The sequence below is a fragment of the Nicotiana tabacum genome, chromosome 18 (assembly GCF_000715075.1).
Source record: "Nicotiana tabacum cultivar K326 chromosome 18, ASM71507v2, whole genome shotgun sequence".
Taxonomy (NCBI): domain Eukaryota; kingdom Viridiplantae; phylum Streptophyta; class Magnoliopsida; order Solanales; family Solanaceae; genus Nicotiana; species Nicotiana tabacum.
This window is the reverse complement of record NC_134097.1, coordinates 33,492,236-33,514,803: the sequence shown is the minus strand read 5'-3', so window position 1 is coordinate 33,514,803 and position 22,568 is coordinate 33,492,236. Positions and strand designations below refer to the sequence as shown.

The window sequence follows — 22,568 nt, the reverse complement described above, 5'->3', positions numbered from 1 at the left end:
TTCGTGATATAAGTCCCCATATTATTAAACTGGACCCTAAGGCCTTAAAGTGTTTCTTTTTGGGATATCAGAAGAGTTATTGGTGACTACTCTCTAGTACTTACCGATATATGGTCTATACTGATATGGTCTTCTCTAAGAACATCCTATTTTTTTTCCTTCTCTCACATTTCTCCAAGTCAGCGGAATATGAAAGAATGGCTCATCTACAAGATCACTTCACCAAGTGTAGAACAACTGACGGATCAGGATGTTTTTTCTAGTTCCTCCCTTACGTATTCGTTGGATTATGGTCTTCCATCTACTCCAGCAAAGTCACTGATTGTTCAAGTTTATTCCAGGAGAAGAGAGACCAATAATACATGTCCTGCACTAGCTTCATCGTCATTTGATACTCCTCCACTCAATCCTTCTTCCTATTGTTCTTCGTGAAGGTGAACATCAGTGTATAACTACATATTCCGTTGCTAATTGTATCTCTTATTACCATTTATCTCCTGCATCTAGTGCTTTAATTGACTCTATAGATTCTATCTTTATGCCTAAGGCAGTTAAAGTTTTAAGTCACCCCGGATAGTATGATGTAATGCATGAGAAGGTACATGCATTAGATGAGAATCACACTTGGGACTTGGTGTACTTACCAAAAGAAGAAAAGGCAGTAGGATGCAAATGGGTCATTATAGTTAAGGTAAATCTAGATGGTTTTATTGCCAGACTTAAGGGCCAAACTGGTGGCGAAAGGGTATGTTAAAACTTATTTAGTGAATTATTCAAACACTTTTCTCCGGGGGAACTCCATGTGTCAAATTGTTTATTTCTTTAGTTGCTTCTCAGCATTGGCCTTTACATCGGTAAAATATCAATAATCCACTGCTTCATGGTGATCTCCAAGAAGAGGTGTATATGGGATAACAACTTGATATTGTTGCTAAAGGGAGTATAGGAAAGCCTATCAATTGAAGAAATCCTTGTATGGTTAGAAGCATGATCCCCGTGCTTGGTTTGATAAATTCAGTAAGCTAGAGAAAATTATATCCTTGACGTGCTTGCTGGAATTGGAAAGAAGGCAGCCAAGCATTGTAGTACTCCAATGGTTCCTAATGTGCATCTTAAGAACTTTGATGACTTAGATAGATATAGGAGGTCAGTTGAAAGATTAAACTATCTCCATATAACTCGTTCAGATATTGTTTTAGCACCAAGTGCTGTTAGCCTATTCATGCTTGCACCTACATTCAAACATTGAGTAGCTTTGAAGCAGATTCTATGCTACTTACAAGGAGCCCATGGACTCGCATATTATAAGACAATAATAGACATAGTCGAATTGAGTGCTTTGTAGAAACTAACTAGGCTGGATCCAAAATTGATAGAAGAGATACTACTGACTATTGTGTCTTTGCTGGTGGAAATTTGGTATCATGGAGAAGTAAGAAATAAAATGGTGTATCATGGTCCAGTGCAGAATTTGAGTATGGAGCTATGGCATAGTCAACATATGAGATCATGTGATCATCATCTTCTGACAGAAATTGAGTTGAAGCTCTATGCACCACCAAAACTCTAGTGTGATAAGTAAGCTGCTCTTCATATCACCTCAGATCCCATATATCACGAAATAACTAAACATATAGAGGTTGACTGTCACTTTATTTGTGGGATGATTCAAGAAAACTCGATTTTGCACTAATCATGCGGAGACATGAGAACAACTAAATGATTTGTTCACAAAAGCTTTGAATGGAGCTCAAGTTGATTATCTCTGTAATAGGCTAGGGATGATCAATATCAATGCTCCAGCTTGAGGGGAGTGTTACAGAATAATTAGTCGTTAATACATTACTCTCTATATATAGGTGATTCAATTATAAGAGCAGATCCGTAGGATATTTTCCTTTATTTGTTTTGATTAGTTTTCCTGATAGTCTCTTCTGTAAGTGTATAAATGCCTTGTACTCATGAAGTACAATCCTTCAATGCAGAAAATGAAAGACAGAGAGCAGAGAAAAAGAGAATATTTTAGGGGAAGCTAGAAAGAGAAAATACTATTGACTTCCAATCCCTTAACCACATAAAGTATGATATCTGCTATCTCAAGAAATATCACATCTGACATGTATTGTCACAGCCTAAATGGATCAATGCAAAATAAATTTATAACAAAATTTACAAAAATTAGCATTATATTAAATATTATAGTTCCAAGTACATGAACCAGATCAGACATCTCGGATTGCAAACTTGCAGTTGAATGGACACATATTTTGACTTGTGTTACGGGAAGAAAGCATTCTAGTTAGAGTTGGGTGTTGGGATTTCGTAAAACAAGTGATTATTCTTATGGTAAATTGTGCATCTGGAAAATGCTGAGACTGGAACAGATCGACAATGTTCCAATTTTGTGTAATTCTCTTAATCTACTTACCGACTTCACATAAAACTTCCCTAAAAGTTCTACTCATCTGATTCCGATTAAAGCTCCGCTTAAATCAATTCAACAGAACTTTTAACATGCACAAATCGAGAAATGGTCCATTATTTTTGGAAAAAAAAAATTCAATCCAATCGAACTTTCTCTTTTACTCTTCTTTGCTTACTTTACAAGAGGGTGAGAGGCAGTAGCGGATGCAGGATTACCGCCAAGGGAGTTCAATAAAAGAAAAAAGTTAAAAAGATTGTAGCTAGTGAGAATAGAACTAATGGCCTTATAAAGTTTTTGAACCCCCTTGACCCCTAAACTATGCATTTGGGCTGTGTCAAGGGATTCAAAACATAATATATAGAGGTAAAAAACAGATTTTCATTACGTATATAGTGTAATTTTTCGGCGAAAGGGGCTCTGGTGAACACCCTTCTGCCCCCTAATCTGCCTCTGGTGAGGGAAAGGGGAAAGATTCAAGGGAAGAAAAACTGTTTACCTGCCAACCAGCACCACGACTTAGTATTGATGGGGGCACAGGAGTGCCAGATGTGTGTCTTGCAATTGCAATAAAAGAACCAGTGGACTGAACACCAAAGAGTACAAGCGTGAAAAGAAGTTAGTTCAAGGCCTATATCTTTAAAAATAAAAACATCTGTTTCTTCAGGAAAAAAAAAAGTATCTGTTTTTTGCTAATTATAAAAACTAGCCAATTCATAAAAATATTATTAATATTAGCCAATTAGTTATTTGTAGCAAAAAAAAAGTAAGTTTTTGCTTTCTTTTGAGTGTGTGTTATTAGAATAGATTGGGTAAATCGTAAAGAGCTTGAATCTCAGTTTTGGGATGATTTGGTGGAGTTTTAAGGTGGTTTGAATTGAAAATTCCAAGTAGAAGATGAACATTAAAAAATGATGTGTATCACATTACGTATCACTCGTGTATCAGAAATGTATCATATTTGTATCAAATGTGTATTACATGTATATCCATGTATACATGCATGTGAGATACATGTGTGATACATGTTTGATACATGTGTCACAGAAGAACTTTATGAATTCGATTTTAACTACGAATTTTGATATTAATTCAGTCCAAATCATCTACAATCTTCCTCAAATTTTGTATATTGACACATCTATATGTTGAATCTCAACCATACCCATTTGAAAAGGGTCTGTTTTTGCTTAGATTTTTGGAATCTTGTACAAATATATTATTTTTGTATTTTATCACCTTATTTGTTATCTCATCTATGAAATTACCTTTCCGTCTTGCATCTAATATTGCTAATCACGCTTAAAAATATGGTAGGAGATCTTTGTGTATGATTCTTGGAGAGAAATAACCTTATTTCTTTGTTAGCATTTGGCCATAAATTTTCAAATTTGTTTTGATAAATCTAATTGGCTTTTCAATTTTTATAGTTGTTTGACTAGTTTGGTAAGTGTATAATTAATGACTAAAGCTTGATAAGTTGAGACTCTTTTAGGATATTTGTGTAAGATTCTCCCAAAAAATCAGTTTCTTTAGAAGAAAAGAAAAAGTATGTTTCTTAAGAAAAATGGGAAACAAAGAAAAGTAAATCACACAAGAATTGCCCTCTCATATAAGAAGAGGATCTGGGTCAAAATATAAGTGTGTGCCTCACGCGTCTTCTCCATGGAAACATCAGCTGAATCTCTACCGGCGAGTGGGATACATCCCTTGCCTCAGCCGCCTGATGCGAACATCTTCACCGACCCGAATACTCAGACGAGCAGTAACGCGACGGCAACTGTTGGGACGTCTTTTCCTACTGTTCTTAAGGGGACATAAGGTATTAGATCAGGACGAAGACCTCTTTTCCCATCTCACAATAGCCACAAAACCTACATTGGTAAACCATGTGTATACTTCTCCCGGAAGAGTACCTTGATATTTTAGCTGAAGATTGTAAGTACACACTAGTTGGGAAGTTCTCCCATGGTAAGGCTAAAATGGATATGATAAGGTGAGAGTTTTTGGAACAGAGTCCATTTAAGGGTTAAATTCAAATTGTTTATTACGATTTCAGGCATGTTTTTATTCACTTTGCTGAAGAATCCGAATTCTTACCCATTTATTCCAAAACTAAGATGCTTGTTACTGGATCCAACATAAGAATTTTTTGCGGACCCCTGACTTTGATCCGAAAGAGGAAACAGCAATTGCACTAGTGTGGGTTGTACTTGCGGACCCCTGACTCAGCCTCCCATTGCACTTGAGGAGAAAGGAAGGTCTGGTTAGAATCCTGTCCCCAATTGGAAAAGTAATTACTAATATATAGAAGAGCGAGAGAAGCAGTTGAAGGTCAGCTTGCCGACCAGGGACAATTTTGGCATTTCGCGCACAACTGTGCTTTAATCTTGTAGTACTAGATTGCCTTGTATATTGTGCATTTCCTTATTTGGACAAAATATCCATAACATCCGTCATTAGTAGCACTGCAACGTTGGGGCCCAATCGTTCCAGTCTTTTTACCTATATATGTCGACCCTCCTCCTTAGAAATAACTTTTATAATAGCTTGACTTAACTTCTTCCGTAGATTATTATCTTTACAAATTGGTCAAAGACACAAATACATTAATTTTAAATTAAAAATAGTGATCATAACAAATATAAAGTTAACAAATATAGTCAAAAAAATCGAACAAACAATAATACACTGGTATTTGCAATGCAACTTTAAAAAAAAGAAGGTAATAGACTAATATAATAAGTTAGCCACATCTTGAAAGTTAATTATAGAAAATCGGGATACTCGCAAAAGTCGATTCATTAGTAAGTTAAGCATGAGCTCCAACAATTAGGGAATATTATTTGTTTTAATTTGAAAAATTGCCTAAATTTATTTTTGTAAATGTAAACATTTGATATTTGTTAGGAAATATAACGAAAACAATTCTATGGAGCTCCAATTGGGTTTTCAACAAAGTTATCCGATAATATATTTTGTAAGAAGTTGTGACGCTAATTAAGTTATAGTAATAGTTTTACCCAATTTAACATGCATTTTGGCCAAACCTCCTAAATTTATTTATTTTGACAAGATCTTTTTGTCAAAACTATTTCAGAAAAAGTACTACTAGAGAGTTACTACAATTTATGTTTCAATTCTCAATATTAGAACAATTTATGCTCGACCTAGGTTTCAAAAGTGTTTATAGGGAAAAGCTATTTTTCAGCTTCTGAAAAACAACTTATGCTAATACTTAAAAGCTATTTTTTCATAAAAACTTGGACAAACACTCTAAAATAGGATAATTTTAAAAGAAAACCACCATATTCATTTAAGTTGTTTAGCAAAGAAAATCCATTTAGATTACAATTTGTTACTTTACACATGATGTGGTTATTTGTTCTGTATTATTTATTTTTAAAGTATTTATTTATCTTAACTGTCATTTATTGAGGTATTCAAAACTTATCCCAAAAGGTAAAAGATGTAACGAAAGTTCTATTCATGGAGAAAACTACAGATGGAAACTTTGTCACACTCATGTGTTGAAAAAACTACTTATATATTTAGCAATTTCAGTACACATATTTCAAAGTTCTATACAATCTTATGTTTAGCAATTTAAGTACATATATTTGAAAGTTCTATACAACTTTGCGATGTTGTTGCAAAACAATAGGTCTACATGTGTGTTAAGCAAAAAAAGCTTATGAGTATTTAGAATAAGTTCCAATACACATATTAGAAAGTTTTATACAACTCTACAATGCTTTTATAATATTTGATATATAATTTACCAATTTTATACAAAATAATGTATTTAGACTGCAATCTTCCTCATTCTTTCTCTCTCTTCTTTCTCCCCCATTCCACCCAACTCTATCCGACATACTAGGGATGGCAAAATGGTTAAAAGAAAATAGTTAACTACCCATATTATCCACAAAAAATGGGTTGGATAATGAACATTTTAAAAACGGGTCAAATATGGATAAGAACCATTTTATCCATTTAGAAAATGGATAACCAATGGATAACCAACGAGTCTAACTTTTACATTTGTAAAGCCTCAAATTGGGGGTTCCTCAAGTTAGGGAGACTAAGAATTCTCCCAAAAGTGATCATATGCAAGAAGTCATGGATAATATAGTTACACATATTATTCGCCGGTTGATCTGTTTTTTATCCGTATTAAATAGGGGTCGGGTCGGATAATTTGTTTGTTTTTTCATTACCCGTTTCGACCCAAACCATACCCGACCCGCCTGCTTGTCACTTCTATGACGTATATAGAGATAGGCCTACGCACTCTTACCAGCTTATAGGCTAGAAATCCTTATTTTTTACTGCACCTCCCGTCTTCGTTTTTAAACTATGAAGGATAAACTTATCCCAAAAAAGGGACGAACTAAAGCTTCCTTGAAAAAAATCACATCCCGTATAATTGATCCATGTTAACTATCACATCATTTTTTACGTCATCCTAACAATGCTAAAGTCAAGATACTTAAAAAAAAAAAAAAAGGAACCTTGCTGAAGGCGAGGCTGAAACCATTTATTTGTTCTTTTATGTGAAACTTATTTATGTATTCATTTATACACAATTTTTTAAGACGTGTGAAACGTAAAGACATAAGCTTAAACTCCGTTGACATCCATAAAAGTTTCGAAGCTTTGAATCAAAAATAGAATCTTACAAAATTATTATTTATCTAAATTAGACGTCGCAAGTAATTGAAATATCCTTTGGCGTTTATATATCAATTTGGTGAAGATTCGAGTTGATTTTGCATGAAATTTTAGATTGAAACTCGAAGAGTAAGACATAAATAGATTGTATATTTATTTTTGTATGTCATTTGTACAACAAAAAGTTATGCTCAAATTGTATATAAATTGTAGTGTATGACAGAATTTGTATGTTCTTTATAAAAAACTTTAGTTACTTTTTGTAGAAAGGAAAACGTAACTAAAACCAGATAAATAAGTTTAAATTTTGCATACATACCGAAAATTGAACCACATACTATGTTGGGCCCGTGCTAGCACGGGCCAAAGGTCATCTAGTTGCTCTAGACTTGGCAGTCTGTTAGTTTTAAAAAAAAAAAAAAAAGGGGTAGACCTTCTGCTGCTACAGTTAAAGTAGAGATTGATTTAGCAAAGGATCGACTAACAGCTTGTTTGGATGGTTGTTATGTATGGTTTCATAATGTATCTTATAATATTGTATTGTATCTTTTTGATGTATATAATGTTTGGATAGATTGTATTAGTTTCCGCCGTTTCATGATGTCATCAACAATATGAAGAATAAATTTGCAATATTATAAAATTAAAAAAAGACACGAGGTAGAATTATTATATAAAAAGGTAGGATAAAGCATAAAATGAGATTATTTAATAATATGGAAGGCAAGATCAGAGGAAAAAAATAAGGGAACGACGCGACCACACCAAATCGGTCGTTCCATAAAGTGGCATTTTTCGTCGTTATGCAACAACGGATTTAACGATATGATACCATAAAATTTAAGTAATATTCAAGACAAAAATTGTATTTAAAGTAACAGTACGATACAATACAACAAGTAACAACCATCCAAACAAGTTGTTAAATGAAGTTTGGGTCAATTTTAAGAGGTCGGGGAGTGAGATTGTTGAGGACATTTGGCAGAAAATAGAATATGAGAACAGTCCTTCTTATTGTCTTAAGTACTCACAGCAAGGGCATTCGGAAAAGCAATGCAAAAAAAGAATGGAATGTTGAGGATGATGAACAAACTGAGCTTGGCAAAAATGATAATGGACAGAACAAGGATAAAGAGTTGAAGCATATGGCTGAGAAATAATAACATAGGGAAAAATAAACAACAGGGTGAATATCTAAAGGACAAGGAGCGACCTTGGAGCAATACCAAAACCAAAAAGAGGCAAAAACAAATGTATGTTCGTAAAAGTAATGCATCTCCTAGAAGCCTCTAGCAATTAAACAGAATGTACAATAAACAGTGCAACTAAAGATCATGTGGGTGCACAACAATGTAACTTGCCTAAGGTTAAGGCTTATGAAGAAGCTAGGGGTTATGGTGATGGTAATGAGAATACTAATGATGCTAATGTTGAAAACAAAAGGAAGTAATGATATTATACCTGACAAAACTTCTATATCGGATGAGCACACTGTCCCACCAAAAAAAGAGTTCCTCAACCAACAACGAAATCACTATGGTAGAGGGAATTTTTACCCATACATAAGAATAAGATGCTATTTTTATGACGATAACAATGAGGTTAATTTGGAATAGAAGTCCACTTTGGAGACAAGGACAACAATGGAGGTGACAAACTAATCAATTGCAGTTACCGGTCGAACTTCCACCTTTAGACAATAACTTTCATACATTAATTACTTTCTAGCAATTGCTTAGCCCTCCCAACCAAGGATTCTCAATTCATTCATGAAACATGTACACAACCTTAAATGCTCAGCCCATCTTTTCTTCCTAGTTTGAGCAAGAAAAGTCATTTTAGCATGGAAGAGGAGATCGATGCAACAGAGGTTCTCTTTAAATGATGAAGATTTCTCTGAAGATGAAAGAGACGATTTTGAAGAAAAAAAATGGAGGAAAAAGAAATATATGTATTTGGATTTGTGTGTGCAGAAGAAAAAGGGATCCCAAATAGGATCTAAAAGAAAAATGGGGTCAAGAAGTAGCCTTTTTCTCTAGATCCTTCAAACATATATTATAAAAGTCAAAAAACAATATATTTCATCCATTATGGAGTTACTCTTGAATTTGAAACGAATCACATCAGAATGAAAAAGGATGCAAAAAGGGTGACGGAGAAAGAGGGGGAGCACAAAGAGTGAGAGAAAATAGATGAAGATTGAGATATCTGTAACAACAGCCACAGGGTCATAATTCCAAAATAGCCCAATGTAAGGCAATCAAGATCATATTCGAATAAGCAAAAGAAAACAACACAAGGAGCTACTTAAACCCTAAGCTCGTTGGTACGAGGATAAGGGATAATTAATCTCGGTATTAAATTTGAGATGCGTTTGTCCTACATTTAGTTGGGATAAAATCGCGATATAACCAATCCTGGGATTGTATTGTTATTTTAATCCCTATAAGAGGGTGGGATAATAATCCCGGGATAACTAATCCGAAATAATTAATTCTAGGACAACTTGTTTTCAAATCAGACGACCCCTAAGTGTCTACAAAACCAGCCAAAGATATTCCCTCTGTCCCAATTTATAGGATAATCTTTTCTTTTTAGTCAATTCAAAAATAATGGCATCTTTCTATATTTGGTAACAATTCAACTTTAAAATCCCCTTTTACATTTAATGAAATGAATTTTTGCCATACAAATTTTTATATTAGATCACAAGTTGTAAAAATCTTACTTTATTTCTTACACCCAATTAGAGACTTTCACAAAAATCAATAAAGCATTCAAAATATTTTAGTACTATCTTTGTCCAAGCTCTGACGAGTAAACAAACCTCTACAAGAGCAACAAAAGTGGCCATCATCATAGCAAATGCTTCACCGACATCAAACGAAGGAAGTCCCCATTGGAAGGGGTAAGGAATACTAATCCTGCAAATTAGTGCCAGCGAGGAATAAGAGGAAATCGTTAAAGTTACAAATTTAAGCAAGAAATAAGTAGAATGGAATGTTTTTCAAACAATACGACTTCCTTGATACAATCATTAGACCATGAGTTAAAAAAGTAGTTCAAAATATGAAGTAAATTTTGTTCTGCTCCTAGATAGTAGCAATGAAAATAGTTTAAAATTGACCAACAAACAATCTAATGCAGTCTACAATATGAGAATCAATGCATTAGGGAAATTAAAAGGGGGAGGACAGGAAGAGCACTTGCCATGGAGCAACATCAATGAGTCCAGCACGATCAGTTCTGCAGCTTGCTTGTGTCTTTGGTGGCTTTCCATTGTAAGCCCCACGCATGGTGAGTAGGTGTGCATAAATCCATACAATGGCCACCGTGATACTAACAGTAAAACTATCAAATATCATCTTCCTTGGGCATATCAAATAGGCAAAATACTGCAATAACCAGAATTTGTACCTTTATACCTACAATGTCTTCCATGTAAAATAATGTTCAAGTGAAATATCTGATTTCTAGACAAAGCATCCCACCTGAGAGAAAATGACCAAAAGGACTAGCTCTGGCAACCCAACTTCAACACATTTGGCAACCTAAACAAAGATAAAGTAGATTTAACAATCATCCTACAGTATCAACCCCATTGATCAGAATTAAATAGAAAATATCATAATGCAAGATATCATCAACACTTATAAATTTAGCGAGTTGCGATACTTACCCCAGTAAAACCAAACTCATAAAGCCCAAAGCCAACAAGAGAAACCAAAGGAACAACTGAAAGTGGGCTCAAAAACCTAAGAATCCGCGGAAAGTAAAATGCCTATTAGAGCTAGTGTACGTGCACGAAGCACTCAACATAACTGAGCAGACATTAAACCACCGAAAAGTGATCCTTATTAGAGCAATTAATCTATCATTAGTATAGCATAACAATATCCAAGAGCAGAAAAGTATGTGCTTGATTGTACAAAACCAGGAGAGATCTTGTGATATAACAAACCGTGTAACCTTGCGCCAGAGGCCACTGAAGCCTAGGACTATCTGAAGTGTTGAAGCCGCAATATGTGCACCTTGAGTCGCCCGCATTATCTTCTTGAATTTCTGATGAATCATATAGGAAACATAAACAAAAAAATTAACACCCAATATCACCAAGATGCAATGGATGACTCCTATGTCTCAAAACTTCTTCCGACTAGCTAGTGGCGAAGTTAAAGAAATGGGCACCGACATGAATCATATATTAAGCGGAAAATAAATTATTATGTGCATCAGTTTGTTTTGACACTTAGAAAGTAGTATTTAAATTTGGTTCTCAAAATGTTATTGCGGAAATTTATAGTTAATGTTTGGGTGTATATTTGGAGGTATCTTCCAAAATTTATAAATTATTATTTTCTCTCAGATGTTTGAAGGGGTCGAGCCACGTTGCACAAACAGCCACTAAGTTATGATCACAGACCGTAATGAATTTTTTTCACTCTCTATAACGACCCGACCGGTCGTTTTGAGCTCTAGCGTGTCGTTCAGCGGTTTGAGGCCACGAGCAGCTTCATTTCAGGTATTATGCCTTGTACGCATGGTCGGAATTGAATTCCGGAAAGTTCGGAGTTGATTTGGGGAGAGAATTCTCATTTCAGAAGCTTTAAGTTGAAAGAATTGACTAAGATTGGATTTTTGAGTAAACGACTTCGGAATCGGGATTCGAAGGTTCCAGCAGGTTCGTATGATAGTTTCAGACTTGGGCGTATGTCCAGATTGGGTTTTGGAAGACCCGGGAACGTTTCGGCACCTATTGTGGGAGTTAGCATTTTTGGAAGGATTTCAAAAGTTTGGGTTAAAGTGCCTTTCAGTGTTATCAATGTCCATTTGGGATTCCGAGTCTGGGGATAGCTCCGTATGGTGATTCTAGTGTTGGGAGCCCGATCGAAAGTGAATTCGGGGGTCCGTAGATCATTTTGGAGTCATTTGGCTAAAGATAGAAATTTGAAGGTTTTTGAGGAGTTTGACCGGAAGTGGACTTTTTGATATCGGGGTCGGACTCCGATTCCGCAAGCTGGAGTAGGTCCGTAATGTCAAGTATGACTTGTGCGCAAAATTTGAGGTCAATCGGACGTGATTTGATAGGTTTAAGCAACGAAAGTAGAAGTTTGAAATTTTAAAGTTCATTAAGCTTGAATTTGAGTGTGATTCATGATTTCGACGTTGTTTGATGTGATTTGAGGCCTCGAGCGAGTTCGTATCATGTTTTGGGACATGTTGGTATAATTGGTTAAGGTCTCGAGATTTCGGAAGGTTAACGGAATGGATTTCGGACATAGAAAGCTGCTGAAATTCTATTGCAGAAGCTGTTTCGCCAGAAAATTTCTGATGCGAGCAGTCGATTTTGGAAGCTCATATCTTGCAATCTATAAGGAATCTGAAAATTTGCAAAACATGAAAGTTATAGCCCCTGCATTCTAGTTTCCAAAAAGATAAACCCTTCATCATTTGGATATTTGTACAGAAAGTTATGGTCCATTGACTGAAGGCCGATAGTAGCTCATTTTTGCTTGAAAATCAGGCAAAGTCGCATTTCATACATGCGACTCGCATCGGCAGAATGCCTAAAAACGGGAGTCAGCCATTTTTTACTCATTTTGGAGTTTTGAGTCTCGAATTTGGGCGATTTTTGGAACTTTTGGAAGAGGGTTTTCACCTAGCACTTTGAGGTAAGTAATTTCTACACAACATGAGTTTAATACATAGATTATGGATAGATTAACATGTAAAAATTGGTGAAATCAAGGGTTTAGATGAAAATCTAGGTTTTGTAAAAAAATGAGATTTGTGACGACCTGACCGGTCGTCTTGAGAATTAACGTCCCAATCCCCTATTAACTGCTTTCCCCGAGTCTATTTCTGCTATTTTTATTCGTCGAGACGTTCGGTTTTAAGTTTCGGAAAGTTTTGGGACACTTAGTCTCTAAATGAGAGCTTAAATGTTGGAAAGTTGATCGTAGTCGGAACAGTGTGAAGACGGCCTCGGAATGGAAATCTGATGGTTCCGTTAGCTCCGTTGGTGATTTCGGGCTTAGGGGCGTGTTCGGATTATGTTTTGGAGGTCCGTAGCTAATTTAGGCTTGAAATGCCGAAAGTTGAATTTTTGAAGTTTCCGGTTCGATAGTGAGATTTTGATCCGACGGTCGGAATGGAATTCCGAAAGTTGGAGTAGTTCCATAGTGTAGAATGTGACGTGTGTGCAAAATTTCAGGTCATTCGGGCGAGGTTTGATAGACTTTTTGATCGAAAGCGTGTTTTTAGATTTTTAGGAATTCTTAGGCTTGAATCCGATGAAAAATAGGTGTTTTGATGTTGTTTTGAGCGTTCCGAAGGTTGGAACAAGTTTGAATGATGTTTTAGGATTGGTTGGCAGGTTTGGTTGAGGTCCCGGGGGCCTCGGGTGTGTTTCGGATGCTCAACGGATCATTTTTGGACTTAGAAAATTGCAAAAAATGTTGCAGCAGTCAATTCTGGTTTCCTTCTTCGCGTTCGCGAGTGGGATCTCGCGTTCGCGAAGGGGAGCTGGGGCTGGTGAGGAATTAACGCTTCGCGTTAGCGAAGGAGCTTCCGCATTCGCGAGGCTGCGGGACTGTGTGCCTACACGTTCGCGAATGAAGTCTCGCGTTCGCGTAGGAGAAGAGAAATGATCATCGCGTTCGCGGCTCAGGCATCGCGTTCGCGAAGAGGGAGACTGACTAGTGGACTTTAGTGCATCGCGTTTGTGAAGAAGGAAATACCTAGGCAGCATATAAAATTTCAAAATCGAGGGTTTAGCCATTTTTATCAAAACTTAAGTTTGGGAGCTCGAATTTGACCGAGATTTTGAGGGATTTTCAGAGATATCGATTGGGTAACGATTCTTAACTCCTTTTTGCTTGTAACCCATTAATCCAAACATGAATTCATCATTAAATTTCGGAATTTGTATGAAAATTTGGGAAAAGTTCTTAGACCAAAAATTTGAGTTTTGATTGGGGATTTGACATCGGATTTGGATAATTTTGGTATGGTTAGACTCGTGAGAGTATGAGGATTCTGAAAATGTAAATTTTACTCGATTCCGAGACATGGGCCTAAGGGGCGTTTTGGTCATTTTACCTAATTTCGCGTATTAGCTTAGAATTTAATTGTAGAGTTACTTGAAGTGTTATTTACATTATGCAATTGAATTGAATAGATTTGGACCATTTGGAGTCGAGTACTCGTGGCAAGAGCGTGGTTTCGGGTTGATTTGAGCTGGTTCGAGGTAACTGGCTTGCCTAACCTTGTACGGGGGACCTTCCCCATTATGCAATCGAATTGAATAGATTTGGACCATTTGGAGTCGAGTACTCGTGGCAAGAGCGTGGTTTCGGGTTGATTTGAGCTGGTTCGAGGTAAGTGGCTTGCCTAACCTTGTACGGGGGACCTTCCCCTTAGGATATGATATATTTGATAATTGAAATGCCTTGTACGCGAGGTGACGAGTGCGCACTTGAGCTAATTGTTGAAAATCTGATTTTTTTTTTTTTCCTTAAGTATTTCAATTGAGTTCTTTTTCCTATTTTATTCTACTTGCGAATTTAGCATGTTGCTAGTTTAGGAAAGCATGTTTAGTTGACTTAATTGCCTATTTGCTTAAACTGCCTTAATTGCATTACGTGAAGCATGTTAGGCTAGAATTAACTATTTACTTGGTACGAAATTTAGCTTAATTGGGTATTCTTGTGTTGTTGCTGTGTGTTTTTACTTTGGGACTGCCGGAAGGCATCCCAGGAGATCCCCTGCATGTATTTATGATCTGAACTAAGGTGTGGGATACCAAGAGATCCCTGGCACGTATATTGAGGATACCAAGAGATCCCTAGCATATATTGAGGATACCAAGAGATCCTCGGGATACCAAGAGATCCCCGGTTATCATCCTTGTTATGAGTGGTACTTCTTGTGGTTTGCCTTTATCTCTGTTTTCCGTTATTGTAATCCTTATTATCTTGTATATCTTATCATGTCATCTTTATATTTATTAAATCTCAGTAGGGCCCTGACCTTCCTCGTCACTACCCGACCGAGGTTAGGCTTGGCACTTACTGAGTACTGTTGTGGTGTACTTATGCCCTTTCTACGCATGTTTTTCATGTGCATATCTAGGTACCTCTGCTCAGACTCACTATCCTTGAGGCGAGGCGCTCTGTAGAGACTTCGAGGTATATCTGCCGCGTCCGCAGACCGAGGAGTCCCTCTCTATCTTACTGTAATAGTGTAGCCCTTCAGTATTCCCCTTTATTAGACATTTCTGGAGTTAGAGCTTCTTATGTATCTCTTAGCTTGAAATTTGTGGGTTTTCGGGTCTTGGATTTAGTTATTGTTTTGAGATTTAAATATGGAGTATGTCGAGCGGCTTAGTTAAATATTGTTATTACCTTATTTCTGTTTTAAATTATTTTACTTCGGCAAATTTGGTTTTTCTTCCACAATTTAGGCTTACCTAGTCGTAGAGACTAGGTGTCGTCACGATGAACAGAGGGCGAACCGGGGTCGTGACAAGATTTAACCACGAAAATGGATATGGAATTTGGTAAAAATCACATATTTGACTTCATAAGGTTATGGGTAACAATTTTCTTCTAAAATTTCCGGAATTCAGGCACGTGGGCCCGGGGGTGAATTTTAGGAATCTTACGTTTAGGGTTGGGTAATCACCTTAATAGTTGGAATATGAATTTTTGAACATGTATTGATTAGTTTATACACTATTTCAATAGTTTTGGATTGTTCGGCACTGAATTGAGGGTTTGAGCATAATCTTGGACCGGAAAGTGGGCTTCGGAGCGAGGTGAGTCTCTTTTCTAACCTTGTAGGAGGGAATTGTCCCCATAGGTAAATTAATTGGATATGTGCTCTTATTTGTGGGGGCTACGTACGCACAAGGTGACGAGAGTCCATGCGTAGTTACTATTATGCATAAGTCTGGGTAGTCTAGGACCTAAAAGCATGCTCTACTTGTAATATTTGGAATCTTGTTGTCAATTTAAAATGCTTAAATCATATTAAATTGGTAAAGGAATTAAAACATAATTTTCTTGACCGTTAAAAAGAATTGCTATTTCTTTGGGTAATTGTTTTTCCCTGATGAAGTCTTGATTGACTGTTTGAATGCGTGTTTCTATGTGTACCTGCATCGCATGTATGATTCGCGAGTGGGGTGATTGTTTATTTATATTTGACCGCGTCGCATGTATGATTCGCGAGCGGGGTAATAGATGCATTTATGGTTCGCGTCATTCGACCCTCTGGCAGTGCATAGTTTAAATATTTGTTGGATCGGGTTGTACGACCTCGACATGATTTGCGCGTGCTTGTATTGCTTGCCTTGAAATTCATAGATGTTGATATTTGTTTCTCCCTGGCCTGAGATAAATGTATAAATGATGAAAATGAATTTGGGAATTTCCTATAAACGAAAGAATTGTTTACTTGCCTCATGCTATTTGAGTTACTGTCATTTTTATGAAAATCCTCGATTTATTAAATTATTGGTATATTATCATTGGACCACTAGTAAGTGTCGAAGTCGACCTCTCGTCTCTACTTCTTCGAGATTAGATGGGATACTTACTGAGTACACGTTGTTTTTGTACTCATGCTACACTTGTTGTGCATTTTTGTTACACATGCACATGTACCTCTAACGAACTAATGGGCATAGCGGTATGGATGATACGGAGACTTAAGCGAGCTGCATCTCTCGAGGTGACCCGCAGCCAGCATAGTCTCTTTCAGTGTATTGTATTTACTTCTTGTCCAAATCTGTATTCCAGACAGTTATTGTACTTCATTTGATTTCTTAGTGATTGCTCATGCACTTGTGACTCTGGGTTCTGGGATGATTATGGGATATTTAATATTAAAAGTTGTAAATATTTTATTTATTCAGTGATGATTACCTTTTACTAGTTAAATTAAAGGAAATTATGGTTCCTAAAATATTAAAATGAGGGTTTAATTAATTACTCAATGTTGGCTTGCCTGACCGAGGTGACCGGCGCCATCACGGTCTTTGATGGATTTTGGGTCGTGACACTCTCGGTATAATTTAGTCTGTCATAACAGGTTATTTGCCGTTTATTTTATGTTATAAAATCAATGCTATTAAATAAAATTACTTACAATTACCTTTTGATAACTTAATGGTGTAAATATCTTTTACACAGTCAATCCATAGAACTTAAATTCTAATTGTAAACCGAGTTTAAGTTATATATACATCAATGTAAGAAATTTTTACATTATCAGATTATTTTTACATGTTGTGGTAGACAACCTGCTTTAGTTTTAAGAATACAAATCTCACATTTTAAAGATGCTTATATATATGTGTGTAGATATTCTTTGGATGGCCGTATAAACTCTTTTAAACTAAACTACTGGTTTTGGGTTTAGAACCAAACCTAAACCCAACTCTAGTTTGTTCTCCCAGCATCCTACCTAAATGACAATAACAACTGTTGAACTGCTTATTCCATGCATTCCCCAACTAACTCCATAGAAAAGCTAACTAGACCAATATCTCTGCTTTTGACTCCGACATTCAACAAATAATTAGTTGATTAACAGATGATCCAAACAATAGAAGAGAAATAACTAAGTGTTTGAAGAAGACACCAACCGAAACAGGGTCTTCATCACTCCATCGTCCAGAAATGATAATCGAGACTGTAGGTGCAACGAAGGTGTAAGACCCTCCCATCACAGCAGGCAGTCTGGTCCCAAAGAGAGACTGCAACAAGGTGTTCAGACCAGCAACAAATAGCAATGTCTGAATAACTTTGGCTTTCTCCTCCTGCAAATTAACGAGCAGGTATTCTTTCATTAAAAACCTGTAACACTACTTGAGTTCAAGTGAAATTCGTATCTTAAGTCGTTAAGTAGTTCAATGTGTCTGGAAGCCTCACATTTCCACCTCCCATTTGTGGAACCAGAGTTGTAGGGATGATAACTGTTGTACCAAGCATAACAAGATAATGTTGAAAACCGTGCAGAATAGCCTCAGCTGCATTCCAGCAATTAGACAAAATCAGAGAAGCGTTCCACAGCATTCTTGTTCAACAGCAGTAACAGGAAAACAAGAAAATACTTTACAGAGTAAATACTATGTCAGCCACCAAATAATACACCCTCCCCATCCCAATTTATCTGTCACTTCTGATTAATTAATTAGACTAATTTTTGAAGTTAAATTGAATTAGATCAACTCAATATTTTAAAATTAAAATTTAGATATTCAAAACTATAAGAAAGTTCTATAAGTTGCAATTTTTCTCATGTCAATATTTTTAAAATGTTGGTCAAAGTTTACACAGTTTAAATCTCGAGAAGCGAAAAATGACACGGGACGGAGGAAAAAATTGTGTATACAGTCAGCTCTCTTGTTTATACTAGAGATCTCTAAGCTGTTTTGAAAGTGAAGCTGAATGGGATAAGGAATTGTGGATGATAGCGGAGACCTAATTTGGTTCAATGTGAATATCCTGGCCTGCACGTTACTTCATGTATAGGACCAGATTGTAGGAGTCTCTTAGTCTGTGAGTTGTACTTGTATACGCTCCTTGGGTTGTATTATATAACCCAAGGTAGGGACGTGAATGTAGAACATACAGAAAAACAATAGATGTTCTGTGAGCCTCAGCTGCTCTTGCTTATGAAATTTTAAACCAAAGTTGTCGACCCTGAAGTATTCGTACGCACCACAAACATGACTTTTGCTAAAACATCCAATCTGTCTCTCACCCTCTTTTTTTAAAAATAAAATTTATGCCTTTAGGAAGCACGATCCTTCTATTGATCACCGAAAAATGACATCAGAAACAGAGGCGTGCATCAACGTCCTCTGTTAAGAAAGTTCCTAGTAGCTACAAACAAAACCATATTATAAAATTACAGACTATTCTAAGTTGCATATTGGCATTCTCTAGACTATGTACATATTCATAGGGTCATATATAAGGTTGGTTCCCAGTATATTTGCCCCAGTTATCCAGCAAAATGTTACCAGCAATTACCACCTAACAAACCAAAAATAGCTTGATACGAGCATGTTTCTCCTTTGCTTATGCCTTATTGATGCCATTTGGGCCTTGTTCAGAAGATATGAACCAGCTGCATGTTTAGGAAGCTCCCTTAATGAAAAGAAAAAAGAGTTATATTCCTTAATGCCCCATTTAGCAAGAGCATCTGCAACTTGGTTAGCCTCCTGATAGCAATGTTGGATTTTACTATTAACATGTTGGAGAAGTTGCCTAATGTTCAAAATGATGTCCTGCATATGCCAAGCCACCTTCGTATTCCCTTTAATCATATCGATCACCACCATCAGTGTTGATCTTTATTCAGTTGTTTTGATAGCCTTGTGAGATGCACCTCTTCGCTCCTAGCCAAGCTTCCTTAGCCTCTGCTATATTGCTGCTGCCCCTTCCTAAAGTATTTACAAACGCCATGATCAAACTACCATCAGAATCTCTACCTATTAGCCTCCTGATAGCAATGTTGGATTTTACTATTAACATGTTGGAGAAGTTGCCTAATGTTCAAAATGATGTCCTGCATATGCCAAGCCACCTTCGTATTCCCTTTAATCATATCGATCACCACCATCAGTGTTGATCTTTATTCAGTTGTTTTGATAGCCTTGTGAGATGCACCTCTTCGCTCCTAGCCAAGCTTCCTTAGCCTCTGCTATATTGCTGCTGCCCCTTCCTAAAGTATTTGCAAACGCCATGATCAAACTACCATCAGAATCTCTACCTATACCTCCAGCCCCCCTGATCCCTTCCCTATTCCAACTACCATCAGTGTTGATCTTTATTCAGTTGGATAGAGGTCTCGTCCATTTGACAACTACACATTAAATCTTATGAGAAAGAGAGAGGACTTGATCACATATACCAAACCAGTGCCATGGTCACTGTTGATGGTTTGATATGGCCCATCTTAGATGATACAAAATTTGATACTTTAGTCTAGCCCCGGAAGTCTTCATACCTTGGGCCACACCTTGTGTAACGACCCGGCCGGTCATTTTGAGAATTGTAGCCCTGTTTCCGCATTTTCTGCTCCTTTTGTGCTCTATTATATGACTTACCGGGTTGGTTGGTTTGGGTTCGGAGAGATTTCAAAGTGAATTGAGACACTTAATCTCTTAATTGAAAACTTAAGTTGGAAAAGTTGACCGGATATTGACTTGTATGTAAACGACCTCAGATTTGAGCTTTGATGGTTCCGTTAGCTCCGTTAGTTGATTTTGGACTAAAGAACTTGTCCGGATTGTGATTTGGAGGTCCGTTGTAGAATTAGGCTTGAAATGGCGAAACTTGAAATTTTGGAAAGTTTGAACGAGGGTTGGACTTTTTATATCGGGCTCGGATTGGAATTCCGGAACTTAGAGTAGGTTCATGGGGTCATTTGTGACTTGTGTGTAAAATTTGAGGTCAATCGGACGTGATTTGATGAGTTTCGACATCGTTTGTAGAATTTGGAAATTTCAAAGTTCATTAGGCTTCAACTCGTGTGCAATTCGTGTTTTTAATGTTATTTGAGGTGGTTTAAGGATTCGACTAAGTTCGTATGATGTTTTAAGACTCGTTGGTATGTTTGGTTGAGGTCCAGGGGGCCTTGGGTTATTTTCAGGTGATTAACGTATCAAGTTTTGAAGTTGATAAGTTGCTGAAGAAATTCCACTGTTGGTGTAATCGCACCTACGAAGTGGGCACCGTAGGTCCGAGACCGCAGAAGCAGGAAGGAAGCCGTAGAAGCGGGCAAGGAAGAGAGGAGCTGGAGTTGCAGGTGTGAAGGTTCTCCCGCACCTGCGAGCCGTAGATGCGGCGAAAAAGGCGCAGAAGCGGAGTTGAAGGAATGAATGGGTGAAGGATGTTTCCGCAGAAGGAGATGGTGGACCGCAGAAGTGCCTACGCAAGTTCAAGGCCTAGACCGCAGGTGCGAGCCCAGATAGGTTAAGTGACTTCCGCAGGTGTGGAGCTTTCACCGCAGAAGCGGATTTTTGGACCGCAGGTGCGGTTTAACTGGGCAGAACATATAAATGCTAGGTTTCGCGATTTTGGCTTCATTTTAACATTTGGGACTCGGAATTGGGCGATTTTTTAGAGAGATTTCGAAGGGGGTTTTGAGGTAAGTCACTTGTGGTTAGATTTCTTCAATAATTATGTTTCTCCATTGATTTTCCCACCTAGTTTAAGTGTTTTTGAGGAGTAATTTGGGGATTTGAGGCATAATTTGGGGATTTGAGGCTAGGGAATTAGTGAGTTGATTTTGGGGATTTGAGTGTCGATTTGGTGCCGGATTTTGATAAATTTCATATGGTGACTCGTGAGTGAATGGGCTTTCAGATTTTGTGACTTTTGTTGGATTTTGAGATGTGGGTCGGGGACCGGTTTTTGGCCAATTTCGGATTTTGGCTTATAATTTCGTATTTTTCTTGTGGAATTGATTTCTTTAGCCCGTATTGATTGTAATGTATTGCTTGTGGCTAGATTCGGACCCATATGCACAAATAATTTTCTTTTGGATTTATCCACCCGCTAGCCCACTGGCTACTACCACATAGTATTGTTCAACCCTAAGCACAGATGATAAGTGTTGTATCGGATATTCGAACCTGAACCACCCCAAATTTTTGCCCATAGGCCTCAACCACCTAGGTGAAAAAAACATCAACAATGCAGAAACAGTCTCGCTCAAAGAAACTAAACGGTCCCGTGAAACCCAAAACAGGAACATATAAAATCAAAGGAATGTAGACTTACGCCATGGGGGGTGATTACAAATGCAGTAGGAAACATTGGGAAGCTGAATCTTTGGTGGATGTGGCACTGGGTCACTTGCAATTGGTGCTGAAGCTACTCTTCCATGTCCTGCCATTTCTTTCTTTCTCCACTATTTTGACTAAAAGTAGTGCAAACCCCAAATCCCTTCAGAAACTAAGGAGAAAATATGTTAGGAAATTCAAAGAATCAAGAGAAAAGAATGTCAAAGAACCAATAAAGCAAGACTTATAAAGAAAAGGCTCAAAGTTTAGCACACAGAAAACTAGGTCACCCACAAAGGAACAATACTATTATAAATATATTATATTATGTCATTTGGTACTCCGTTGTAAATAAGCTTCTTGAAGAAACTTATCCATATGTGATTCCACCGTAAATATGTTTATCTATTTAGTACTATATTGGAAATAAGCTTCCTCAAGAAGCTTATCACTTCGGTACCCGGCTATGGATAAATATTATTCCAGTAGAAGTTTATCCATATCGGATATAATAAGCTTATCTTTTCAGTACCCAGTTATGGATAAATATTACCCCGGTAGAAGATTATCCATACCGGGTATAATAAGCTTATTCATTCAGTACTACGTTATGGATAAATATTGCTCTCAGTAGAAGATTATCCATATCTGGTACAGCAGCAGCTTACA

At 37.0% G+C, this 22,568-nt stretch overlaps 1 protein-coding gene across 2 annotated transcripts in view; it reads right to left on the bottom strand.

The window, feature by feature from the left end:
• Positions 1-22,201, bottom strand: part of LOC107775459 (nucleobase-ascorbate transporter 6) — a 33,101-nt gene extending 10,900 nt beyond the window's left edge. Inside the window, exons 1-9 of one of the 2 annotated variants that reach the window (XR_012701988.1) lie at positions 21,898-22,194; positions 18,034-18,131; positions 17,748-17,921; positions 11,058-11,158; positions 10,776-10,851; positions 10,588-10,647; positions 10,307-10,491; positions 9,924-10,020; positions 2,922-3,008 (exon numbers count right to left, since the gene is read on the bottom strand). Coding sequence is in view for 1 of the 2 variants with exons in the window: in XM_075236767.1 (XP_075092868.1) it covers positions 2,922-3,008; positions 9,924-10,020; positions 10,307-10,491; positions 10,588-10,647; positions 10,776-10,851; positions 11,058-11,158; positions 17,748-17,921; positions 18,034-18,131; positions 21,898-22,012 (993 nt within the window). In the remaining variant the exon portion in view is untranslated. Of the gene's footprint in view, positions 1-2,921; positions 3,009-9,923; positions 10,021-10,306; positions 10,492-10,587; positions 10,648-10,775; positions 10,852-11,057; positions 11,159-17,747; positions 17,922-18,033; positions 18,132-21,897 lie in introns of both variants that reach the window. The other variant, XM_075236767.1, reaches the window with a different exon arrangement.
• Between the last annotated feature and the right edge of the window lie 367 nt (positions 22,202-22,568).